The 24527-nt window shown below is 40.5% G+C and overlaps 1 protein-coding gene and 3 pseudogenes across 1 annotated transcript; all 4 read left to right on the forward strand.

Annotated features, from left to right (window-relative positions):
* The first annotated feature begins 1269 nt into the window (after positions 1-1269).
* On the forward strand, positions 1270-3196 carry LOC113585103 (odorant receptor 131-2 pseudogene; annotated as a pseudogene).
* Positions 3197-3828: 632 nt separating this feature from the next.
* On the forward strand, positions 3829-5535 carry LOC118242507 (odorant receptor 131-2-like). The gene has a single exon (XM_035533972.2). It carries the CDS (start codon positions 4151-4153, stop codon positions 5117-5119), a length of 969 nt encoding a protein of 322 aa, XP_035389865.1. The 5' UTR covers positions 3829-4150; the 3' UTR covers positions 5120-5535.
* Positions 5536-9332: 3797 nt separating this feature from the next.
* Positions 9333-11322, forward strand: LOC113569057 (odorant receptor 131-2 pseudogene; annotated as a pseudogene).
* Positions 11323-17420: 6098 nt separating this feature from the next.
* On the forward strand, positions 17421-18693 carry LOC118242506 (odorant receptor 131-2 pseudogene; annotated as a pseudogene).
* Positions 18694-24527: the final 5834 nt, after the last annotated feature.

Genomic DNA, 24527 nt, shown 5'->3' on the forward strand with positions numbered 1-24527 from the left:
ATTATCTGGTTTAGAGTCATTTTGGTGTATTTTGTGACACAAAGCCCACCCGCAAAAGAGGATTAAAATGATGAGAGAGACTTGAGTTGTTTTCACAAAGGCCTCTCTGGTCTGCGGGAAACGTCGAGAAGACCGTAGTCTATATCCTACGTGCTACTAGCTACACCAGGAAACAGTATCTTATTAAAGACCTTATGAGTAAAATGTGAAATGTGCTGACAGCGGGTTTAATTGGTGAATAGAAATAAATAGAAGAAAATATGTAAATACATACACATAATTTAAATACAATAAACATTTAAACAATTTGACCAGACTATAGGTGTCACAGAATGACGATCCATACAGGGCCCTCCTGGCCTGCAGGGTCAGATCATTGCTGCATGGTCCCATCCAGCTGATCTTTTAGTGGGAATATGGCTTTTTTCACTGCAACATGGCTGGCAGTCCAGGCAACAGTGGCCCAACAGGAGAGACTTTGAGCAAAAAGATGGCACACTGAAATTAAACCAGACACTGAACTTTAACAGACAACACAAATGCCAGAGCTGAATCAGGCTCAGGCATCGATTTCTCTCTGAATGGCCAGCCATTTTGCTCAGAAAAGCAAACCCACCATGGTCCTATATTGTTTAGGCAGGGGAGGATGAACTGCAGGGAAATAGGGCCCATCTGAAAGGTTTTCTTTTATGGGTTGTAGAAAAGAAACTATAGAAGTTTGTTTCTCATTTGTGAACATCATGTTACCCTCATTCATTGGGTATGTCGAAAATCAGAGTTTGTTCAGATCAGATGTAGAGGATGTCCCTTGTGCGCATCCATAGTTTTTGAGTGCAGGCAATGGAGTATGAGTTAAATGGGACTCTATGCATTACAACACTGAGTTGGGAAATCTTTAGGGATTAGAGCATAGTCTGTTTAAAAATCTTACACCATGGTAACTGGAGCTTTAACCATACCACATGAAAAGATGAAATGTTTTAAAACTGAAAAATAAAACCCACAAAGGACTGATACTCTTAATTTGTGGTGAAAGCGAGGAATAATTTTCTGATATTTCATAGAAAGTAAACTAGCTTTCACTGTTTAAAGAAGAAATCTCATTAGATATTAATGCTATGAGCACCAGCAAGGCTGCTATGCTATTTCTGAAGGAAAGGCTCCACGTTTGAACCATACGCTCCACCCTTTTTTTGGAAACAGTATATATATGACAAATGTGATAGTCAATTTAACCTGTTTTAGTTTTTTTATGATTACAATGTATCTTCTTTCTCCATTTTTAAATCCATGTTTGAGTGTGAAATATTCAGTCAGGGTTTACTTGTAAGGTCTGTCTTTTCCGCATTCATTGACTGGACTATATGTATCTTATAACTGCACTATATCTCATGACTGCACTATATCTAAATCATTTCAACACATGCATACCTCAGTTAACGGCAGCTTAAGCTGTCATCTGTTATTCAATTTTTCAATATCTTTGAATGAGCTGATCATATTATTTAATTTCTGTTGTTGATATGTGAGATATTTTTCATCTATTATACATAGATTTATATTATACAAATCTATATTATAATCATACCATATAACACATTTGTACACATTTACTGAAATGCAGAACTTGGACATTAACAACAGCTTGAGCAATAAAACAGTGGTTAATTTTTCCAAACCTTATACACAAATGGTATTTGTGCAGATTCTGGTGAGCCTTTTTCTCTATGTGAACTGTTTAATGATTTACACCTTTCTGAAAAAGGAGATGTTCAGGGAAGAGACTCGCTACATTTTATTTGCACAAACTTTGTTGGTTGACTCTGCTTTCATGGTGTTATCTGATGTGCTCTTGATTGGGGGTCATTACCAGTACGTCATTCACACGATTCCTTGTTTAATCATATGTACAGCTGTAGCAGTTATGTCTGTGTGTACTCCACTGACTCTTGTGGCAATGTGTCTGGAGCGCTATGTTGCTATATGCATGCCTTTAAGACATGCTGACATCTCCACCAGCAGGACCAGATTCCAAGGACTCCTGATAATATGGAGTATCAGTTCCATAATTCCATTGTTCACTTTAGTAGCCTATTTGGCTGTCACCCCTTCAGGTGCTCTGTTGTCCTATACAGTGTGTAGTGTGGAGTTAATGTTAAGGAAAGACTGGCAGGCACAAGCACGTGCTATAATTTTGCAGTTCCTTTTTGTATTGATGATCATTATTATTATCTTTGTCTACATTAAGATAATGACTGCAGCCAGAGCAGCCTCCTCAGAGAATAAAAAGTCAAAAGGTCTGAGAACTGTGATCTTGCATGCTTTTCAGCTATTTTTGTGCGTAATGCAGTTTTTAACTCCATACATAGAAATGCCATTTTGGAAGGTTGATGTAATGGTGTTTGTAAATGTAAGATATTCTAATTTTATTGTATTTATTATTGCACCACATTGTCTTAGTCCATTAATATATGGTCTTAGAGATGAAAAGTTTTTCCTTGTATTAAGACATCATGCTATGTGTGGTTTGGACAGCCTTCTTCTAGTTCTGCTTAGTCAGTCAAAAATAAGACCTAAGTAACGCTGAACTCTTCAAAATGTTTAAAATTCATGAATATTTTTCATCAGCAAAATAACATTACCATTTACACAATGTGCTTTCCCAGTCAATGATGGAAATTATTAAACAAAGTTAAATCATAGTTTATTGTGTAAGCATGATTATTCTCAAATAAATGGAAGGGACAGCTACACCAAACTTGGCAGAAATGTAAAGCATATGTTAAAATAATGCAGGTAAGCGCAGGAACTCTAATTCCCCTAAAGGGAGCAGTATTGCACAGCATCAAACGCATTTGCCATAAAATCCTACAGTAAGTCCTGCTAACAAAATTCTTTTTTGTATTAATTCTTGGCTTCACTTGAATTCCTTTAGGTTCAAGGAAGGTTTAGTTTCATGGGTGTCACAAAATGATGATCAATACAGGGCCCTCCTGGCCTGCAGGTTCCATTGCTACATGGTCCCTTCCAGCTTTTTAGTGGGACAGAGGTCTTTTTTTCCTGCGGCTAAACCACAGTGGCCCAACAGGAGAGACTTTGAGCAAAAAGATGGCAAACTGAAAATAAATCAGACACTGAACTTTAACAGACACCACAAATGCCAGCGCTGAATCAGGCTCAAGCATTGTGGATCACTGAACGGCCAGCTATTGTGCTCAGAAAAGTTTAGGCAGGGCAGGATGAACTGCAGAGAAATAGGGCCCATCTGAAAGGTTTTCTTTTATGGGTTTTAGAAAAGAAACTAGAAGTTTGTTTCTCATTTGTGAACATCATGTTACCCTCATTCATTGTGTATGTCGAAAATCAGAGTTTGTTCAGATCAGATGTAGAGGATGTCCCTTGTGCACATCCATAGTTTTTGAGTGCAAGCAATGGAGTATGAGTTAAATGGGACTCCATGCATTACAACACTGAGTTGGGAAATCTTTAGGGATTAGTGCATAGTCTGTTTAAAAATCTTACACCATGGTAACTGGAGCTTTAACCATACCACATGAAAAGATTAAATGTTTTAAAACTGAAAAATAAAACCCACTAAGGACTGATACTCTTCATTTGTGGTGAAAGCGAGGAATCATTTTCTGAAAAGAGTTACAATATTTCATAGAAAGTAAACTAGCTTTCACTGTTTAAAGAAAATCTCATTGGATATTAATGCTATGAGCACCAGCACGGCTGCTATGCTATTTCTGAAGGAAAGGCTCCACATTTGAACCATACGCTCCACCCGTTTTTTGGAAACAGTATAAGGCTTGTCTTTTTCTCATTCATTGTACTATGACTGCACTATATGTATCTTATAACTGCACTCAAGCTTATGACTGCACTATATGTATCTTATAACTGCACAATATCTATCTTATGACTGTACTTTATCTAATTAATTTCCAGACATGCATACTTCAGTTAACGGCAGCTTAAGCCATCATCTGTTAATCAATTTTTCAAAATCTTTGCATGAACTGATCATATTATTTATTTTGTGTTGTTGATTTGCCAGATATATTTTTTATCTATTATACATAGATTTATATTATACAGATCTATATTATAATCATACTATATAACACATTTTTACACATTTACTGAAATGCAGAACTTGGACATTAACCACAGCTTGAGCAATAAAACAGTGGTTAATTTTTCCACCCTTTATACAAAAGTGATATTTGTGCAGATTCTGGTGGGCATTTTCCTCTATGTGAACTGTTTGATGATTTACACTTTTCTGAAAAAGGAGATGTTCAGGGAAGAGACTCGCTACATTTTATTTGCACAAACTTTGTTGGTTGACTCTGCTTTCATGGTGTTATCTGATGTGCTCTTGATTTGGGGTTATTACCAGTACGTCATTCACACGATTCCTTGTTTAATCATATGTACAGTTGTAACTGTTCTGACTGTGTGTACTCCGCTGACTCTTGTGGCAATGTGTCTGGAGCGCTATGTTGCTATATGCATGCCTTTAAGACATGCTGACATCTCCACCAGCAGGACCAGATTCCGAGGACTCCTGATAATATGGAGTATCAGTTCCATGATTCCATTGTTCACCTTAATAGCCTATTTGGCTGTTATCCCTTCAGGTGCTCTGTTGTCCTATACAGTATGTAGTGTGGAACTAATGTTAGGAAAAGACTGGCAGGCCGAAGCACGTTCTAGCATGTTCCAGGTCCTTTTTCTCTTCATGATCATTATCATTGCCTTTACCTACATTAAGATAATGATTGCAGCCAGAGCAGCCTCCTCAGAGAATAAGAAACTGACCAAAAAGGGTCTCAGGACTGTGATCCTGCATGCTGTCCAGCTACTTCTGTGTTTAATGCAGTTTTTAAACCCATATATAGAAATGATATTTTGGAAGGTTGATATAATGTTGTTTGTAAATGTAAGATATTCTAATTTTATTGTGTTTATTATTGCACCACATTGTCTTAGTCCATTAATATATGGTCTTAGAGATGAAAAGTTTTTCCTTGTATTAAGACATCATGCTATGTGTGGTTTGGACAGCCTTCTTCTAGTTCTGCTTAGTCAGTCAAAAATAAGACCTAAGTAACGCTGAACTCTTCAAAATGTTTAAAATTCATGAATATTTTTCATCAGCAAAATAACATTACCATTTACACAATGTGCTTTCCCAGTCAATGATGGAAATTATTAAACAAAGTTAAATCATAGTTTATTGTGTAAGCATGATTATTCTCAAATAAATGGAAGGGACAGCTACACCAAACTTGGCAGAAATGTAAAGCATATGTTAAAATAATGCAGGTAAGCGCAGGAACTCTAATTCCCCTAAAGGGAGCAGTATTGCACAGCATCAAACGCATTTGCCATAAAATCCTACAGTAAGTCCTGCTAACAAAATTCTTTTTTGTATTAATTCTTGGCTTCACTTGAATTCCTTTAGGTTCAAGGAAGGTTTAGTTTCATGGGTGTCACAAAATGATGATCAATACAGGGCCCTCCTGGCCTGCAGGTTCCATTGCTACATGGTCCCTTCCAGCTTTTTAGTGGGACAGAGGTCTTTTTTTCCTGCAACATGGGTTGCAGCCCAGGCTAAACCACAGTGGCCCAACAGGAGAGACTTTGAGCAAAAAGATGGCAAACTGAAAATAAATCAGACACTGAACTTTAACAGACACCACAAATGCCAGCGCTGAATCAGGCTCAAGCATTGTGGATCACTGAACGGCCAGCTATTATGCTCAGAAAAGTTTAGGCAGGGGAGGATGAACTGCAGAGAAATAGGGCCCATCTGAAAGGTTTTCTTTTATGGGTTGTAGAAAAGAAACTAGAAGTTTGTTTCTCATTTGTGAACATCATGTTACCCTCATTCATTATGTATGTCGAAAATCAGAGTTTGTTCAGATCAGATGTAGAGGATGTCCCTTGTGCACATCCATAGTTTTTGAGTGCAAGCAATGGAGTATGAGTTAAATGGGACTCCATGCATTACAACACTGAGTTGGGAAATCTTTAGGGATTAGTGCATAGTCTGTTTAAAAATCTTACACCATGGTAACTGGAGCTTTAACCATACCACATGAAAAGATTAAATGTTTTAAAACTGAAAAATAAAACCCACTAAGGACTGATACTCTTCATTTGTGGTGAAAGCAAGGAATCATTTTCTGATATTTCATAGAAAGTAAACTAGCTTTCACTGTTTAAAAAAGAAATTTCATTAGATATTAATGCTATGAGCACCAGCACGGCTGCTATGCTATTTCTGAAGGAAAGGCTCCACATTTGAACCATACGCTCCACCCATTTTTTGGAAACAGTATAAGGCCTGTCTTTTTCTCATTCATTGTACTATAGCTTCACTATATGTATCTTATAACTGCACAATATCTATCTTATGACTGTACTATATCTAATTAATTTCCAGACATGCATACTTCAGTTAACGGCATCTTAAGCCATCATCTGTTAATCAATTTTTCAAAATCTTTGCTTGAGCTGATCATATTATTTATTTTGTGTTGTTGATTTGCCAGATATATTTTTTATCTATTATACATAGATTTATATTATACAGATCTATATTATAATCATACTATATAACACATTTGTACACATTTACTGAAATGCAGAACTTAGACATTAACCACAGATTGAGCAATAAAACAGTGGTTAATTTTTCCAACCCTTATACACAAATGGTATTTGTGCAGATTCTTGTGGGCATTTTCCTCTATGTGAACTGTTTGATTATTTACATCTTTCTGAAAAAGGAAATGTTCAGGGAAGAGACTCGCTACATTTTATTTGCACAAACTTTGTTGGTTGACTCTGCTTTTATGGTGTTATCTGATGTGCTCTTGATTTGGGGTTATTACCAGTACGTCATTCACACGATTCCTTGTTTAATCATATGTACAGTTGTAACTGTTCTGACTGTGTGTATTCCACTAACCTGGGCGGTGCTTTAGGTGCTGGAGGCTCGTCACCCTCATAACTTGTGACTTCGTTCGGAGGGGGAGCTCTCCTCCTAGATCGCCTTGCCCTGAGCAGAGCCTTAGGTGCTGGGGGCTCGTCACCCTCGGAGTCCATGACCTTGGTCAGAGAGGAGGCATTCCTTTGAGGTACCTCCTCTACCTCCATCGACAGGTCCTCCTCACGATTGGACCCCATATCTGACTGCAGATAGACGTCGCTGCATTCTCCTGTCTCTCCGTAATCTGTGTAGCCCCATTGATCGTCCAGGCAGGGGTCGTAGGACCCAGCAGAGTCCATCTCCGAGTACTGGTCCGCCTGGTCCTGCTGTGGGAGGACATTGACTTCCTTTCCTCCCCTTCTTCTTTTTGCCTTTCCCAGGCATCCTTGGTAGGTAAGTGTTTCTGTAACGTGTAAGGGTTAAAGAGGATGCGGGGACGAAGCACGTCAAACAAAGACATACATTTTAATGTAGATTTAACACTCACGACTGAAAACGCACATTAACACACTACTTTGGTCAAACACCGACAGCTTTGACGAAACGACACAAGACTTGTATACACGCATGACAATTACACACAACAAGGATCAGGTGAACGACACGGGAGGGCGTGGCAATACAGATACACACAGACACACACACACACGTTTGAGGGGGGAGGGGCCGTACCGTGACACAAACATGTTGATATTTGTGGACATTACTGGCCTTGATGTGCCAATTAATGCTTCTAAGACGTGTTCATTCATTCAGAACAGCTTGTAGAAAATGCCTCCTCATACAGACCATTCAAATTATTTGCAATAAAAATTTTTAGCAAGTCTGCACATTTGCTCGTAATGTGGCCAAGCCGACTGATCCTAGTTGGTACTCTGGCTTTTTTGGATCTTCTTCAACATCTGCCGATGTACCCTAATTTTCCATCAACTGGATGACATCCTCACCTTTGACTTCCAGTCTTCAAGTTATATGCATAATCTCCCAGGGATGGTGCATAATCTCCCATGGATGGTGCTATATCTTGCACCTCCTTACGCTTGCTACCCTCCAAAATTCAGTGACAATTCAGACATGCGGTTTTGGGACCGCTTTCTGTGTTGGAATGGCATCTTTCTTTCTATCAGGATGCTGTCTCTTCCTCTATGGACTTGGAGCTGTTTGCCTTACGTGGCTCCCCACTGAACACCAGTTTTTCATTAAAGTCACACGTACATCGAGTTATAGTATCTTATTTACAGATTCACTCTCTCACTTCCAGTTTCAGAAATTCAGAGTATTGGCACCACACGCAGAACCACAACTGACACCAGTTCCTCTCTATTAGACACAACCTTCCTCTGAACTCCCAGTTCACCTATATGAAGTATCCCCACAGGCCTGTACTACATGCTGGTTGGAACAGAGGTTTTGGCAGCACTTTCATAGAGCTCATAACATTCCATTCTCTTTAGACAACCTAATTTCAACCTCCACCTTTCTCACATACTCCAACTCCATCCTTACTATCCACTCCTCCAGCCTCAGAGTATTCCCAGCTAACATTAAAATGGAAACGTCATTACATTGTGGTCATGCACGACAAATCATGCATCTGACGCATCAAAGTAAATTAGGGAAACATTAATACAATAAGGTAGAAGATACTTGATTAGTTAGCTACCTGTCAAGAAGAAAACAAGCATCAGCATCACTCTGAAGTCCTTTTCCTTCACTAGGGCTTCCTACCTGGAAACCACTACGTCAATGTAGACTCTGGGTTTCTGCTCAGAGTGATCTCAAAGTTTTTTGCTTAATTTTTCCAACTGTTGTTTCTGCACGTACTGAATATCGATGTTTCTTTATTCAACCTTCTTGTTCTACAGTGGCTTAACACGCTTATGGTCATGTGGTCTGGACATGGCAATCACCGCAGGAGAGGCCCATGCTATGCATTTTAAAATGGTTTATTGAATACCTACAAACTGATTTGAGCCATCATGTCAGGACTGAATGTTCCATACGAAACAACACTGAAGAGTCACTTTTATATATAGTGTTATATATAGATAGAGCTATTATGGTCATAAATATCGCCTAGTGATCCTTTAAGTTCAGCAAATAAGTATATAATTAGATAATAATACAATCTGCCACAATACTGTTGCTATCCTATTTTCTGAATGACATTGTCATAGGCTCCACCTCTGTACTGTCATAGGCTCCACCTCCTAGACTCTACCTTGTTTACTCCAAGGCTCTTTAAGAACAATATAAATACCTGCATGAGAAATATGATCTTCAACTACAAGGTTTTTTTTTGACAGTTGGAGTGTTACTTCTCTAGCAAAGTTTATTTTTATAGACTGTATCCTTTGCTCATGTGTTATACTGTTATATTCTTTTAACTTTTCAAAAATGCAATTTGCTGTGGTTAACAGCAGTGTGAGCAGTAATCTGTTAACAATCATTGCAAGATCTATTAATGAGAAGTTCATGTTGGTACAAGTTCTGGTGCTGATTTTCCTCTATGTGAACTGCCTTATGATCCTCACCTTTCTAAAAAAGGAGGTGTTCAGGGACAACACTCGCTACATTTTATTTGCACAAACTCTGTTTGCTGACTCTGCTTTCATGGTGTTATCAGACTTGCTCTTGATGGGAAGCTTTTACAAATATCCTATCCACCAGATTCCATGCATTATCATGTGTACAATTTTAAATGTTCTGTTTGTGTGTACTCCGCTGACTCTTGTGGCAATGTGTCTGGAGCGCTATGTTGCTATATGCATGCCTTTAAGACATACTGACATCTCTACCAGCAGGACCAGATTCCGAGGACTCCTGATAATATGGAGTATCAGTTCCATAATTCCATTGTTCACCTTAGTAGCCTATTTGGCTGTTATCCCTTCAGGTGCTCTGTTATCCACTGCCGTTTGTGGTGTTGAGTTAATGTTAGAGAAAGACTGGCAGGCACATGCACGTGCTATAATTTTCCTGCTTCTTTTTCTCTTCATGATCATTATCATTGCCTTTACCTACATTAAGATAATGATTGCAGCCAGAGGGGCCTCATCAGAGAATAAGAAACTGACCAACAAGGGTCTCAGGACTGTGATCCTGCATGCTGTCCAGCTACTTCTGTGTTTAATGCAGTTTTTAAACCCATATATAGAAATGGAATTTTGGAACGCTGATGTAATGGTGTTTATAAATGTAAAATATTTTAATTTTATTGTGTTTATTATTGCACCACGCTGTCTTAGTCCATTAATTTATGGTCTCAGAGATGACAAGTTTTTTGTTGTTTTAAGACATTATGTTCTGTGTGGTTTGGACAGCTTTCTTCCTGCTATGTTTAGTAAATGGAAAATAAGACCTGCCAAACCACAACACTCTTCCAAATGTAATAACTTTCATGAACAATTCATACATAATAATGTAAATTACTAAATCAATGTTTATTTTTTATGAAGAGAGTCTGCATCATGTATTAGAATGCATGCTTAAAATATTTGTCTTAGATATAATATTCTTCTTGAAGTATTAAATAATTGGAATGGTTTGTTATTGTTCTTGCTATTTGGTTCTACGTTTTTTGTGTGTGTTCTCAGACCTTATATAGAGAAAATAAATAGTTGGATTGAACTCATCAGAGTTGAAGTAAAGTTGAAACATATAATTATAAAGCAAGATAGACCATAAACTGCCAGTCACATTTTTAGTGTTTAGGCTATGTGTGCTTTCCAATTCAGTCAAATTAAATTTTTCTACTTGTGATTTACATTTACATGAATTTTGTAAAAAGCTAATCATATTGTCAACCTCCATCCCCACCAGATATAGTGACATGAACAGTGACTACTAGTGGCGTCAATTAACTGCACAGGTGTGAACATACATGTGGCACATATGTAGGAATTCGTTATCGGTGTCACGGACTGCTCCTACCCCATAAGTTATGTGGTACGGCCGCCGCGTGCAGGGCATCCAAGCGTGCTGTGTTTATTTGTGTTTTACCCCCCCCCAGGATTGCACAGAATTGAATGTTAATGTCTTATGTCTATTTAAACCCCTGTCTGTGTCTGCTCCCATTGTTTGTCATTGTCGCTACGTGTGTGTTTAACTAGATCTGTGTAGCCGTAACATTGGTTTGTGTTTTTGTTAAATGTGTATACGTCTTTTAATGTTAAATGTATAGTCATGTTTATTGTAAATGTTGTGAGTGCCACCCCTGTCTCACGTGTTTATTGTTAAAAAATGTTCTACACGAAGGAAGAAGTCTGTGCGTCCTGCCCGCGCCCTGCGGCACTCGGGCCATTTATCCATTTATCTGTTCCTTAGACAAAACACACCTTAGACCTGTCGTCCTTATCTTGGCCTTGTGGGTTTTGTATTGCAGGTCTTTAATGATAAAATGTTTAAGGAATAAACATTTACTACTGAGATTTCAAATACAACTACTACCTAATAGAAACACTAAATTGTATTTATTTAATTTCAGATTATATTAGAGCCAAATATGCTGCAGGTTAGTATTGATAAGCCAAGGCTATTTGACTGTGAAAAAAGCACACAAAAATAAACAAATGGCAAGTTTTATAAATACACAGAATTAACAAAAAAGAAAAATCAAAGATTTTTCTCATTTACAAACTATTCCAAAAACAACCCTCAGCTGATTAAATATGGATAGTTAGATAAAATGAATAGAAAGAAATACCATAAAGACCCAGAAAAATATACAAAACAACTTAGTGCTCATAAGAGCAAGTAAGCAATGAGAAGAGCTAAGGAGATTCTAAGAGCCATCTTCACTGGCAGTGTCATGATTAAGGTCCCAGAATTATGATGTCAGACAAATAGAAACAAAGGGAGGGTCTCATTTGCATATTTTAAAGCCATGGTGGGAACAAATTCTCTTTACAAATTGCACTTTATTTCCTCAACTTTATTTTGTTCTGTATTTAATATGACTTAATTATTAGCCCTTTTAGGTTTCCATGTTCAATGTGTTGTTGACATTTGTAAATGCACAGAAGAAACCAGGATGAATGTAATGGTGAGCAGTAAGGAGGCAGATGCATGTGCGGAGAAGAGTGAGATTTATTAGGGGTAAATCCAAAATCAAACGAGGGGCGGAGAAAACAAAACTATGGCAATGCTCTACACAATGTAGAGCATTTGAATAAATGTCCTGTTTTGTCTGCTACGGGCTGGACCAATCAGCATGCAGTATTGTGCCTGTGGCCAGATATAACCTGTTTTGTAAGACATGACTGGTGTGCTCATGTTCTCTCGCAAGGTTGTTAATTAAAAGCTAAGTCAACGACCTATGTGGAGTTGCATTGTCATTTTGGTACAACAACTTTACATGGTGTCAGAATCCGGCACGAACTTCACGCCTGTGACTGATTTTTTTTCGCCGCCGAACGCTCATCCATTTTTTCCTCCTGCTAGCCAGCTACTTAACTTTGACACTGCATTCACAATGGTGGATGGATTTCGTAGGCCCGTCCCCCTACTTTTTGACAAAAATGTTGCCGAAAACTGGCGAATTTTCAAAAGAGAATACAATATTTTCATCACAGAGGCACACTTCGACAAGCCTGCAAAGACAAGGGCCTATATTCTCCTCAACATTGCGGGACCAGAGGCCATTGAACTTGAACGCTCATTTGTCTATGCGCGCCTGGAGCAGACGGAGCAATCATTTCCCCGGCGGAGTCCAGAGAGGACCCAGATTACCTAAAGAGAAAGTTTCGTGAAATCTGCAATCCTCAGAGCAAAAGAACAATGGAAAGGCACAGTTTTCACTCTAGAAACCAGAAACAAGGTGAGAGTATCGAGTCTTTCATTGGTGATTTACGGATCAAGGCCAAAAGTTGCCATTTCAGAGACTTGACTGATGAGCTAATTTGTGACTGAATCGTGTGTGGCATAACTAGTGAGTCACTGAGAAAATCTCTGCTGAGAGATAGTGAGTTGATGCTCGCAAAGGCCATTTCTATCTGTCGCATTCACGAGATGACTGAACAAAGTAACAAGACGCTAGCCACACAAGCTACCAGCGTGGATGCAGTAAAGCCCATTTTGAACAGAAAACATCAGTCAAACCCCCGGTCTTTCATCCAGAACATTTCGAACTGCAATAATTGCGGGAACAGTCATGTGGCTAGACGAGATAAGTGTCCAGCCTTCGGACAACAGTGTTGTAACTGCGGAAAACTTAACAATTTCAAAAGCTGTTGCAAGTCTAGACCACAGAGTCACAGAACTCCATCCAATAAAGCCCTCAAACCATCTGTGCATGGACTTGCAGTATAACAGCCCAAAGAGTGCGGAGATGTAACGTTTTATGTAGATGGCATCGAGGTCACCAATTGCGTCGACTGTGTCAACTATACGGCTTCTGAAAAAGACGAAGGATTTGTCACGATACGCATAAATGGCAAGCTCACCGAAATGACAGTCGACACGGGAGCAAAATGCAACGTAATGTCTCTAGGGACTTTTAAGTGTATAACTACCGGGGAACAATTGGTAAGGCAAAAGGAAACAGCCAGCCTTGTAGCTTACGGAGGCACCACGATTAAGATCGATGGCATTGTCACGTTGTTATGCTGCTTAAACGGGCAGTACCATTCCCTGCCCTTCTTCATAGTTGATAGAGAAGTGCAACCGATACTAGGGTTTCGTGCATGTATGAGCCCAGAAGTCCATCAGGTCACTATGGATAGCAACACAGGTTTTAACAAACAAATTTTCACCCAATATAAAGACCTATTCAGTGATGAGCTTGAAGAACTCCCAGTTACATACTCCATGACAGTAGACCCCAGTATACAGTCTGTAATCCAATCAGCCCACAGCATCCCCGTCGTGATGCAAGATAGAGTCAAAGCAGAACTAGAACGCTTGTAGTATTGGCATCATAACTCTAGTCACTGAGCCTATAGACTGGGTCTCCTCAGTGGTGGCAGCACATAAGAAGGGCAAGCAGGAAATTAGACTGCATAAATCCAAAAGACCAACACAACACTGAAGAGACCCCATCACCCTATGCGTAGTGTTGAAGAAGTAGCAGCCCAGATGGCAGGAGCAACAGTATTTTCTGTCCTAGATGCTAAGAACTCCTTCTGGCAGATCCATCTAGACAAGAAGTCTTCAATGTTAACCACATTTAGTACTCCGTTTGGGCGCTACAAGTTTCTGCGAATGCCGTTCAGCATCAGCTCTGCTAGTGAAGTGTTTCAGCTCTCCGTGGAACATCTGTTCGCGGGCCAGCCATGCTCTGTCATTGTTGATGACATCATCATTGGAGGCCGAGGAATAGCTGAACATGATGCCAACTCGAGGAAAGTACTCAATCGTGCAAGAGAAGTCAATCTCAATCTGAATCCAGATAAGTGCAAGTTTCGTCTGGACCAAGTACGCTGTGTGGGCCACATCTTCACAAGTGACAGTTTAAAAGCTGATCCTTACAAAACTGCAGCAATCGTCAACATGCCAGTCCCCACAGATGTCATGTCACTATAACGCTTCCTAGGCATGGTAGCCAAGTATATACCAAATTTCAGTGACATCACAGTGCCCCTGAGGAAACTAACCCAGAAAGAGAGCACATGGTGCTGGTTCCAGCAGCATCAGGAGGCATTCGACTGCCTCAAGGCAGGCCTGTCCAGTTCACCAGTATTGGTGTACTATGATGTCAGACAGCCAGTCACACTCACGTGCTATGTGTCATGCTACGGACTCTGAGCTGCATGTTTGCAAAATGGCAGACCAGTAGCATTTGCATCACATGTCCTCACAGACACAGAGACATGATATGTAAATAGAAATGGAGCTCCTGGCTGTCGTGTTTGCCTGCACAAAATTCAGACACTACATATGTGGCCAACCAACAATTGTTGAGACAAACCAACAACCTTTAGTGACGATCATGAAAAGGCCCATTCATGCAGCCCCTGCTCGTCTTCAGAGGATGCTGCTCAAGCTACAGAGCTATGACCTCAGTTTGGTGTAGGGCAAGTACATGTATCTAGCAGATACACACAAACATGCAAACCCTGCCAAGTCCTGCCGAGGACGATGCCTTCGAAGTCATGTCAGTGAGTTACATCTCCACAACTCATCTCGAGGAGCTTAGAAAGCACACAACAAAGGCTGACAAACTACAAGCCCTCAGTGCAGTTATTCAGCAGGGATGGCCTGTCAGGGAGTACCAACTTCTACCAGCCGTTGGTCCTTTTTTCCCATACGGGGATGAACTCACAGTGGTGGACGGCATCATAATGAAAGGCCACAAAGCAGTCATTCCCCAGTCCCTGCACAAGGAGTACATCAACATTGTACAGAGGGTGCACCCAAGTATCGAAGCGACCAAGCGCAGGGCTAGGAGTGTCGTCTTCTGGCCAACAATGTCAAAAGATATCACAGAGAATTTACACTCATGCACAGTATACAACAGCAACAAGTCCCTTGGTAGGTAAGTGTTTCTGTAACGTGTAAGGGTTAAAGAGGATGCGGGGACGAGGCACGTCAAACAAAGACATACGTTTTAATGTAGATTTAACACTCACGACTCAAAACACACATTAACACACTACTTTGGTCAAACACCGACAGCTTTGACGATACGACACAAGACTTGTATACACGCATGACAATTACACACAACAAGGATCAGGTGAACGACACGGGAGGGCGTGGCAATACAGATACACACACACAAACACACATTTTTGAGGAGGGAGGGGCCATACCGTGACACAAACATGTTGATATTTGTGGACATTACTGGCCTTGATGTGCCAATTAATGCTTCTAGGACGTGTTCATTCATTCAGAACAGCTTGTAGAAAATGCCTCCTCATACAGACCATTCAAATTACTTGCAATAAAATTTTTTAGCAAGTCTGCACATTTGCTCGTAATGTGGCCAATCCGACTGATCCTAGTTGGTACTCTGGCTTTTTTGGATCTTCTACAACATCTGCCGATGTACCCTAATTTTCCGTCAACTGGATGACATCCTCACCTTTGACTTCCAGTCTTCAAATTATATGCATAATCTCCCAGGGATGGTGCATAATCTCCCTTGGATGGTGCTATATCTTGCACCTCCTTACTCTTGCTACCCTCCAAAATTCAGTGACAATTCAGACATGCGGTTTTGGGACCGCTTTCTGTGTTGGAATGGCATCTTTCTTTCTATCAGGATGCTGTCTCTTCCTCTATGGACTTGGAGCTGTTTTCCTTATGTGGCTCCCCACTGAACACCAGTTTTTCATTAAAGTCACACGTACATCGAGTTATAGTATCTTATTTACAGATTCATTCTCTCACTTCCAGTTTCAGAAATTCAGAGTATTGGCACCACACGCAGAACCACAACTGACCCCAGTTCCTCTCTATTGGACACAACCTTCCTCTGAACTCCCATTTCACCTATATGAAGTATCCCCACAGGCCTGTACTACCTGCTGGTTGGAACAGAGGTTTTGGCAGCACTTTCATAGAGCTCATAACATTCCATTCTCTTTAGACAACCTAATTTCAACCTCCACCTTTCTCACATACTCCAACTCCATCCTTATTATCCACTCCTCCAGCCTCAGAGTATTCCCAGCTAACATTAAAATGGAAACATCATTACATTGTGGTCATGCACGACAAATCATGCATCTGACGCATCAAAGTAAATTAGTGAAACATTAACACAATAAGGAAGAAGATACTTGATTAGTTAGCTACCTGTCAAGAAGAAAACAAGTATCAGCATCACTCTGAAGTCCTTTTCCTTCACTAGGGCTTCCTACCTGGAAACCACTACGTCAATGTAGACTCTGGGTTTCTGCTCAGAGTGATCTCAAAGTTTTTTGCTTAATTTTTCCAACTGTTGTTTCTGCACGTACTGAATATCGATGTTTCTTTATTCAACCTTCTTGTTCTACAGTGGCTTAACACGCTTATGGTCATGTGGTCTGGACATGGCAATCACCCCAGGAGAGGCCCATGCTATGCATTTTAAAATGGTTTATTGAATACCTACAAACTGATTTGAGCCATCATTTCAGGAGTGAATGTTCCATAAGAAACAACACTGAAGAGTCACTTTTATATATAGTGTTATATATAGATAAAGCTATTATGGTCATAAATATCGCCTAATGATCCTTTAAGTTCAGCAAAGAAGTATATAATTAGATAATAATACAATCTGCCACAATACTGTTGCTATCCTATTTTCTGAATGACATTGTCATAGGCTCCACCTCTGTACTGTCATAGGCTACACCTCCTAGACTCCACCTTGTTTACTCCAAGGCTCTTTAAGAACAATATAAATACCTGCATGAAAAATATGATCTACGAGGTTTTGTTTTTTTTGACAGTTGGAGTGTTCAGTGTTACTTCTCTAGCAAAGTTTATTTTTATAGACTGTATCTTTGGCTCATGTGTTATACTGTTATACTCTTTTAACTTTTCAAAAATGCAATTTGCTGTGGTTAACAGCAGTGTGAGCAGTAATCTGTTAACAATCATTGCAAGATCTATTAATGAGAAGTTCATGTTGGTACAAGTACTGGTGGTGATTTTCCTCTATGTGAACTGCCTTATGATCCTCACCTTTCTAAAAAAGGAGGTGTTCAGGGACGACACTCGCTACATTTTATTTGCACAAACTCTTTTTGTTGACTCTGCTTTCATGGTGTTATCAGACTTGCTCCTGATGGGAACCTTTTACAAATATCCTATCCACCTGATTCCATGCATAATCATATGTACAGTTGTAACTATTCTGACTGTGTGTACTCCGCTGACTCTTGTGGCAATGTGTCTTGAGCGCTATGTTGCTATATGCATGCCTTTAAGACATGCTGAGATCTCCACCAGCAGGACCAGATTCCGAGGACTCCTGATAATATGGAGTATCAGTTCCATAATTCCATTGTTCACCTTAGTAGCCTATTTGGCTGTTATCCCTTCAGGTGTTCTGTTATCCACTGCCGTTTGTGGTGCTGAGTTGATGTTAGAGAAAGACTGGCAGGCACATGCACGTGCTATATTTTTCCTGCTTCTTTTTCTCTTCATGATCATTATCATTGCCTTTACCTACATTAAGATAATGATTGCAGCCAGAGGGGCCTCATCAGAGAATAAGAAACTGACCAACAAGGGTCTCAGGACTGTGATCCTGCATGCTGTCCAGCTACTTCTGTGTTTAATGCAGTTTTTAAACCCATATATAGAAATGGAATTTTGGAACGCTGATGTAATGGTGTTTATAAATGTAAAATATTTTAATTTTATTGTGTTTATTATTGCACCACGCTGTCTTAGTCCATTAATTTATGGTCTCAGAGATGACAAGTTTTTTGTTGTTTTAAGACATTATGTTCTGTGTGGTTTGGACAGCTTTCTTCCTGCTATGTTTAGTAAATGGAAAATAAGACCTGCCAAACCACAACACTCTTCCAAATGTAATAACTTTCATGAACAATTCATACATAATAATGTAAATTACTAAATCAATGTTTATTTTTTATGAAGGGAGTCTGCATCATGTATTAGAATGCATGCTTAAAATATTTGTCTTAGATATAATATTCTTCTTGAAGTATTAAATAATTGGAATGGTTTGTTATTGTTCTTGCTATTTGGTTCTACGTTTTTTGTGTGTGTTCTCAGACCTTGTATAGAGGAAATAAATAGTTGGATTTAACTCATCAGAGTTGAAGTAAAGTTGAATGAAGAACATACAATGTTGCTCATGTTTACCTGTGTGAAAAAATAATGTCAATGGATAGTGCATCCATTTTGGGGGGGGGGGGGGGTCTGAATAAACATATAATTATAAAGCAAGATAGACCATAAACTGCCAGTCACATTTTTAGTGTTTAGGCTATGTGTGCTTTCCAATTCAGTCAAATTAATTTTTTCTACTTGTGATTTACATTTACATGAATTTTGTAAAAAGCTAATCATATTGTCAACCTCCATCCCCACCAGATATAGTGACATGAACAGTGACTACTAGTGGCGTCAATTAACTGCACAGGTGTGAACATACATGTGGCACATATGTAGGAATTCGTTATCGGTGTCACGGACTGCTCCTACCCCATAAGTTATGTGGTACGGCCGCCGCGTGCAGGGCATCCAAGCGTGCTGTGTTTATTTGTGTTTTACCCCCCCCCAGGATTGCACAGAATTGAATGTTAATGTCTTATGTCTATTTAAACCCCTGTCTGTCTGCTCCCATTGTTTGTCATTGTCGCTACGTGTGTGTTTAACTAGATCTGTGTAGCCGTAACATTGGTTTGTGTTTTCGTTAAATGTGTATACGTCTTTTAATGTTAAATGTATAGTCATGTTTATTGTAAATGTTGTGAGTGCCACCCCTGTCTCACGTGTTTATTGTTAAAAAATGTTCTACACGAAGGAAGAAGTCTGTGCATCCTGCCCGCGCCCTGCGGCACTCGGGCCATTTATCCATTTATCTGTTCCTTAGACAAAACACACCTTAGACCTGTCGTCCTTATCTTGGCCTTGTGGGTTTTGTATTGCAGGTCTTTAATGATAAAATGTTTAAGGAATAAACATTTACTACTGAGATTTCAAATACAACTACTACCTAATAGAAACACTAAATTGTATTTATTTAATTTCAGATTATATTAGAGCCAAATATGCTGCAGGTTAGTATTGATAAGCCAAGGCTATTTGACTGTGAAAAAAGCACACAAAAATAAACAAATGGCAAGTTTTATAAATACACAGAATTAACAAAAAAGAAAAATCAAAGATTTTTCTCATTTACAAACTATTCCAAAAACAACCCTCAGCTGATTAAATATGGATAGTTAGATAAAATGAATAGAAAGAAATACCATAAAGACCCAGAAAAATATACAAAACAACTTAGTGCTCATAAGAGCAAGTAAGCAATGAGAAGAGCTAAGGAGATTCTAAGAGCCATCTTCACTGGCAGTGTCATGATTAAGGTCCCAGAATTATGATGTCAGACAAATAGAAACAAAGGGAGGGTCTCATTTGCATATTTTAAAGCCATGGTGGGAACAAATTCTCTTTACAAATTGCACTTTATTTCCTCAACTTTATTTTGTTCTGTATTTAATATGACTTAATTATTAGCCCTTTTAGGTTTCCATGTTCAATGTGTTGTTGACATTTGTAAATGCACAGAAGAAACCAGGATGAATGTAATGGTGAGCAGTAAGGAGGCAGATGCATGTGCGGAGAAGAGTGAGATTTATTAGGGGTAAATCCAAAATCAAACGAGGGGCGGAGAAAACAAAACTATGGCAATGCTCTACACAATGTAGAGCATTTGAATAAATGTCCTGTTTTGTCTGCTACGGGCTGGACCAATCAGCATGCAGTATTGTGCCTGTGGCCAGATATAACCTGTTTTGTAAGACATGACTGGTGTGCTCATGTTCTCTCGCAAGGTTGTTAATTAAAAGCTAAGTCAACGACCTATGTGGAGTTGCATTGTCATTTTGGTACAACAACTTTACATGGTGTCAGAATCCGGCACGAACTTCACGCCTGTGACTGATTTTTTTTCGCCGCCGAACGCTCATCCATTTTTTCCTCCTGCTAGCCAGCTACTTAACTTTGACACTGCATTCACAATGGTGGATGGATTTCGTAGGCCCGTCCCCCTACTTTTTGACAAAAATGTTGCCGAAAACTGGCGAATTTTCAAAAGAGAATACAATATTTTCATCACAGAGGCACACTTCGACAAGCCTGCAAAGACAAGGGCCTATATTCTCCTCAACATTGCGGGACCAGAGGCCATTGAACTTGAACGCTCATTTGTCTATGCGCGCCTGGAGCAGACGGAGCAATCATTTCCCCGGCGGAGTCCAGAGAGGACCCAGATTACCTAAAGAGAAAGTTTCGTGAAATCTGCAATCCTCAGAGCAAAAGAACAATGGAAAGGCACAGTTTTCACTCTAGAAACCAGAAACAAGGTGAGAGTATCGAGTCTTTCATTGGTGATTTACGGATCAAGGCCAAAAGTTGCCATTTCAGAGACTTGACTGATGAGCTAATTTGTGACTGAATCGTGTGTGGCATAACTAGTGAGTCACTGAGAAAATCTCTGCTGAGAGATAGTGAGTTGATGCTCGCAAAGGCCATTTCTATCTGTCGCATTCACGAGATGACTGAACAAAGTAACAAGACGCTAGCCACACAAGCTACCAGCGTGGATGCAGTAAAGCCCATTTTGAACAGAAAACATCAGTCAAACCCCCGGTCTTTCATCCAGAACATTTCGAACTGCAATAATTGCGGGAACAGTCATGTGGCTAGACGAGATAAGTGTCCAGCCTTCGGACAACAGTGTTGTAACTGCGGAAAACTTAACAATTTCAAAAGCTGTTGCAAGTCTAGACCACAGAGTCACAGAACTCCATCCAATAAAGCCCTCAAACCATCTGTGCATGGACTTGCAGTATAACAGCCCAAAGAGTGCGGAGATGTAACGTTTTATGTAGATGGCATCGAGGTCACCAATTGCGTCGACTGTGTCAACTATACGGCTTCTGAAAAAGACGAAGGATTTGTCACGATACGCATAAATGGCAAGCTCACCGAAATGACAGTCGACACGGGAGCAAAATGCAACGTAATGTCTCTAGGGACTTTTAAGTGTATAACTACCGGGGAACAATTGGTAAGGCAAAAGGAAACAGCCAGCCTTGTAGCTTACGGAGGCACCACGATTAAGATCGATGGCATTGTCACGTTGTTATGCTGCTTAAACGGGCAGTACCATTCCCTGCCCTTCTTCATAGTTGATAGAGAAGTGCAACCGATACTAGGGTTTCGTGCATGTATGAGCCCAGAAGTCCATCAGGTCACTATGGATAGCAACACAGGTTTTAACAAACAAATTTTCACCCAATATAAAGACCTATTCAGTGATGAGCTTGAAGAACTCCCAGTTACATACTCCATGACAGTAGACCCCAGTATACAGTCTGTAATCCAATCAGCCCACAGCATCCCCGTCGTGATGCAAGATAGAGTCAAAGCAGAACTAGAACGCTTGTAGTATTGGCATCATAACTCTAGTCACTGAGCCTATAGACTGGGTCTCCTCAGTGGTGGCAGCACATAAGAAGGGCAAGCAGGAAATTAGACTGCATAAATCCAAAAGACCAACACAACACTGAAGAGACCCCATCACCCTATGCGTAGTGTTGAAGAAGTAGCAGCCCAGATGGCAGGAGCAACAGTATTTTCTGTCCTAGATGCTAAGAACTCCTTCTGGCAGATCCATCTAGACAAGAAGTCTTCAATGTTAACCACATTTAGTACTCCGTTTGGGCGCTACAAGTTTCTGCGAATGCCGTTCAGCATCAGCTCTGCTAGTGAAGTGTTTCAGCTCTCCGTGGAACATCTGTTCGCGGGCCAGCCATGCTCTGTCATTGTTGATGACATCATCATTGGAGGCCGAGGAATAGCTGAACATGATGCCAACTCGAGGAAAGTACTCAATCGTGCAAGAGAAGTCAATCTCAATCTGAATCCAGATAAGTGCAAGTTTCGTCTGGACCAAGTACGCTGTGTGGGCCACATCTTCACAAGTGACAGTTTAAAAGCTGATCCTTACAAAACTGCAGCAATCGTCAACATGCCAGTCCCCACAGATGTCATGTCACTATAACGCTTCCTAGGCATGGTAGCCAAGTATATACCAAATTTCAGTGACATCACAGTGCCCCTGAGGAAACTAACCCAGAAAGAGAGCACATGGTGCTGGTTCCAGCAGCATCAGGAGGCATTCGACTGCCTCAAGGCAGGCCTGTCCAGTTCACCAGTATTGGTGTACTATGATGTCAGACAGCCAGTCACACTCACGTGCTATGTGTCATGCTACGGACTCTGAGCTGCATGTTTGCAAAATGGCAGACCAGTAGCATTTGCATCACATGTCCTCACAGACACAGAGACATGATATGTAAATAGAAATGGAGCTCCTGGCTGTCGTGTTTGCCTGCACAAAATTCAGACACTACATATGTGGCCAACCAACAATTGTTGAGACAAACCAACAACCTTTAGTGACGATCATGAAAAGGCCCATTCATGCAGCCCCTGCTCGTCTTCAGAGGATGCTGCTCAAGCTACAGAGCTATGACCTCAGTTTGGTGTAGGGCAAGTACATGTATCTAGCAGATACACACAAACATGCAAACCCTGCCAAGTCCTGCCGAGGACGATGCCTTCGAAGTCATGTCAGTGAGTTACATCTCCACAACTCATCTCGAGGAGCTTAGAAAGCACACAACAAAGGCTGACAAACTACAAGCCCTCAGTGCAGTTATTCAGCAGGGATGGCCTGTCAGGGAGTACCAACTTCTACCAGCCGTTGGTCCTTTTTTCCCATACGGGGATGAACTCACAGTGGTGGACGGCATCATAATGAAAGGCCACAAAGCAGTCATTCCCCAGTCCCTGCACAAGGAGTACATCAACATTGTACAGAGGGTGCACCCAAGTATCGAAGCGACCAAGCGCAGGGCTAGGAGTGTCGTCTTCTGGCCAACAATGTCAAAAGATATCACAGAGAATTTACACTCATGCACAGTATACAACAGCAACAAGTCCCACCAACAAAGAGAGCCTCTCCACCTCCAACCCATCCCGAGTCTTCCATGGCCTACATTGGCCATCTTTGATTGGCATGGGAAACATTACCAAGTGCTCATTGATTCATACTCTGGTTGGTTCGAAATTGACCGTCTCCACAACATGACATCGTCTACGATCATCTTTAAATTGAAAAGACATTTCTCAGTCCATGGTACGCCCCACACCATTTTCACTGATAATGGTAGACAATACACCATTCAACATTTCAAAGGTTTTGCCAAATAATGGGATTTTGTCCACATCACCAGCAGTCCTGAGTTTCCGCAGTCAAATGGTCTTGTGGAAAGGACAATCTGCAGTGCAAAACAACTCATGGAGAGATCATACAGAGACAGTACTGATGTCTTTCTCAATCTTCTAAACCTCAGGAATATTCCCCGTGATCCAGCACTAGCGCTTGATGTCACGCCAGAGACGCCAGACACACGCAGCCATTCCAGTGAGTACCAGACTCCTAGAGCCTGTCCCCAAGATCACCCAGCAAGTCAGTGTGCAACTTCTCAACAAAAGGCTCACTTTGAAAGGTCACTATGATGTCAAGCCGCCCACTATTGCCCCTAACTACGGGTCAAGTGGTTTGCATGCAAACCCTTAAAGGGTTTGACCAGCTTGGAACAGTGATAAAGCCCTGCGAGGAGCTACGTTCATATGCCATTCAATGCAATGGAAGAACATACAGAAGGAACCGCCGTCACATCCTCCCTGTCAGAGAGCCACCAACACAGCTCCATGAAGATGGCCCAGACTCATACAACACCAGCCCACCTACAATGGACTGTGTTTCTTCGTCACCACAAAGCTAATATAAAAGGTCTATGTGGAGTTATAAAGTCAC

The sequence above is a fragment of the Electrophorus electricus genome, chromosome 17, assembly GCF_041902795.1.
Source record: "Electrophorus electricus isolate QZ-2024a chromosome 17, ASM4190279v1, whole genome shotgun sequence".
NCBI classification, from domain to species: domain Eukaryota; kingdom Metazoa; phylum Chordata; class Actinopteri; order Gymnotiformes; family Gymnotidae; genus Electrophorus; species Electrophorus electricus.

What these genes read in the sequence shown, in the direction of transcription:
- LOC118242507 (XM_035533972.2), top strand. Translation starts at nt 4,151, where the DNA reads ATGCAGAACTTGGACATTAACCACAGCTTGAGCAATAAAACAGTGGTT.